Genomic DNA, 2018 nt, shown 5'->3' on the forward strand with positions numbered 1-2018 from the left:
TAATAAAACATGTATCTATGTGTATAAACATTTTAAAAAGTAGTGAGACAATTATATAAAATGTAATATTGTTATTGTGGTACTGGGGAAGAGGGTACAAAGGATATAGGATTGCATATAGAAGGGTTGGAAGTACAAAGGGTATTTAGGAATAAGATGTTTGTGGGAATGTATATGTCATACAATACATATTTATACTTACTATGTTCATTCACAGAGGCTCCATGAAGTGCTTGTATAATTGGCTCAAGACGATGAAAGACTAAGAGGGAATGGAGTAATTGGGGTGAATTTTAGGGGGCATAAATGGAAGACTTTTGTCAAACTGTACTAGAAATACTTCCTCATACTCCCTGCCTCCTATTGACAGTGAAAAGAGTTTGTCATAACAACCCACCAGGCTTTGAAAGACTGCTCTGCTGAGGATACGTGCATTGGATTTTTAAAGTAGTCACTTGACAGAAAGATATGAACAAAATAAACTTGTATGTTGCTTTAATTATATGTGAAAAGCATTACCAATGTATTGAATATTAACCTCAGGAGTTTATATGATTTGTTTAGAAAATCTCTTTTGGACTCAGGAAAGGGACAAAAAGTCTTAATGTCCAGGAATTACTGTAGGTCTGACAACCACTTTACTTATCCAGGATGTAAAAAAGTCTATCACATAATTAGTTTAAATGAAGGAACTAACACAAGCATGTATCTAACTGGTTTCTAGATCTTAAAGACCAAAGATTTTTTCAAATGAGTGACCATTTATTTTTATTTATAATTTACTTTTCAGGAAATTCTTCAGGAGACCCAACAAAGACAAGGGCAAATGGTTGCACTGCTTACGTTTCATTTATGTTTGAAGAGGGGGCCACTATAACAGCCTGTATAATTCGTTATAGACTAGTCCATAATGGCCATGATCCAACTAACAGGGAAGAGTCAAGGGTCAGTCGCATTGATCAGTCGCTGAGGCTTATCATTGAGTCACACTTGAAAGGAGGCATGAAAGTGAGTGATGTAATGAATGAAATAGCAAAATGGAATAAGGCCCATAAGCATACTGATCACAAGAATCGACGGTTCTTTCCTTCTCGGCAAGATATCCAACAGCTTGCTCTTTCCCTTAAAAAGCCTGTTAAAGTACCAGTGAATACCAGCCTAGAATCTAAGAAGCCAAGAAAATATGACACACTAAACAAAGACAATGTGACACGACTTCTGAGAACGGAGTACCGAGAGACTTGTGTTTATTATCAGTCAAGAACGACTACTGGTGCCAATCCACGGCCATTGATTGTTGTGCTCCAGAACAGTGAGCAGAGAGACATGTTCAACCTGCATGGACAACACCTAGTTTTTATTGAAAAGAACTATGAAGGTAAGTCATCTTTCAGTTTGTATATGCAAATAATTTCCTTTTTTTTTAAATATTCAAATGAGGGTGGATTCAATTCTTTTATTGTATTTTATAAATTTTCAGGTCTCAGACAATATGGAAATGCAGTCTATGTATTGGTAGTGAGGGATAACCAAGGGAATGCCTTTCCTGTTGCTTATGTTATTACAAGCTCTGATGATGGTCACACATTTTCTCAGGCACTGGAGAAGCTTAGATCCAGATGCCAGACAAATCCAAAGTAAGTTTATTTTCTTGCTATTCCTTGAAAATTAATAGCTTTCTTCAACTGAAGGATTAAAAAACGTCTGTTCTTCTTTATTTTATTTTCATATGACTGTTAAAACCATTTTTAGACATACATTTTATTGATTTCATTGTAAAAGCTATTTTAGACTAATACATTATATTGTATCATATGAGATTTAGAAAAGTGTAATTTTGTGAAACTGTAATATCCCATTTTGAAATTTTGGATGTTTTTAAAATATACAATATTTACAGAATATTCTTCTTAGATCGAGAGCTGCATAGCTTTGCAGAAGCAATATCAACCATGTATCCAGAGAGTCTCTTCCTGATATCATGGCATCAAGTGGCTCAGGCATGTATATGAAACCAT

At 34.8% G+C, this 2018-nt stretch overlaps 1 protein-coding gene across 1 annotated transcript in view; it reads left to right on the forward strand.

Annotated features, from left to right (window-relative positions):
* The window catches only part of LOC119593965, an 8036-nt gene that overhangs the window by 1295 nt on the left and 4723 nt on the right, over positions 1 to 2018 (forward strand). Inside the window, exons 2-4 of the mRNA XM_037942986.1 lie at positions 791 to 1378; positions 1481 to 1637; positions 1901 to 2000. Of these exons, the coding sequence (XP_037798914.1) occupies positions 791 to 1378; positions 1481 to 1637; positions 1901 to 2000 (845 nt within the window). The remainder of the gene's footprint in view (positions 1 to 790; positions 1379 to 1480; positions 1638 to 1900; positions 2001 to 2018) is intronic.

This window comes from Penaeus monodon, chromosome 33, assembly GCF_015228065.2.
Source record: "Penaeus monodon isolate SGIC_2016 chromosome 33, NSTDA_Pmon_1, whole genome shotgun sequence".
In the NCBI taxonomy this organism is placed as follows: Eukaryota; Metazoa; Arthropoda; class Malacostraca; order Decapoda; family Penaeidae; genus Penaeus; species Penaeus monodon.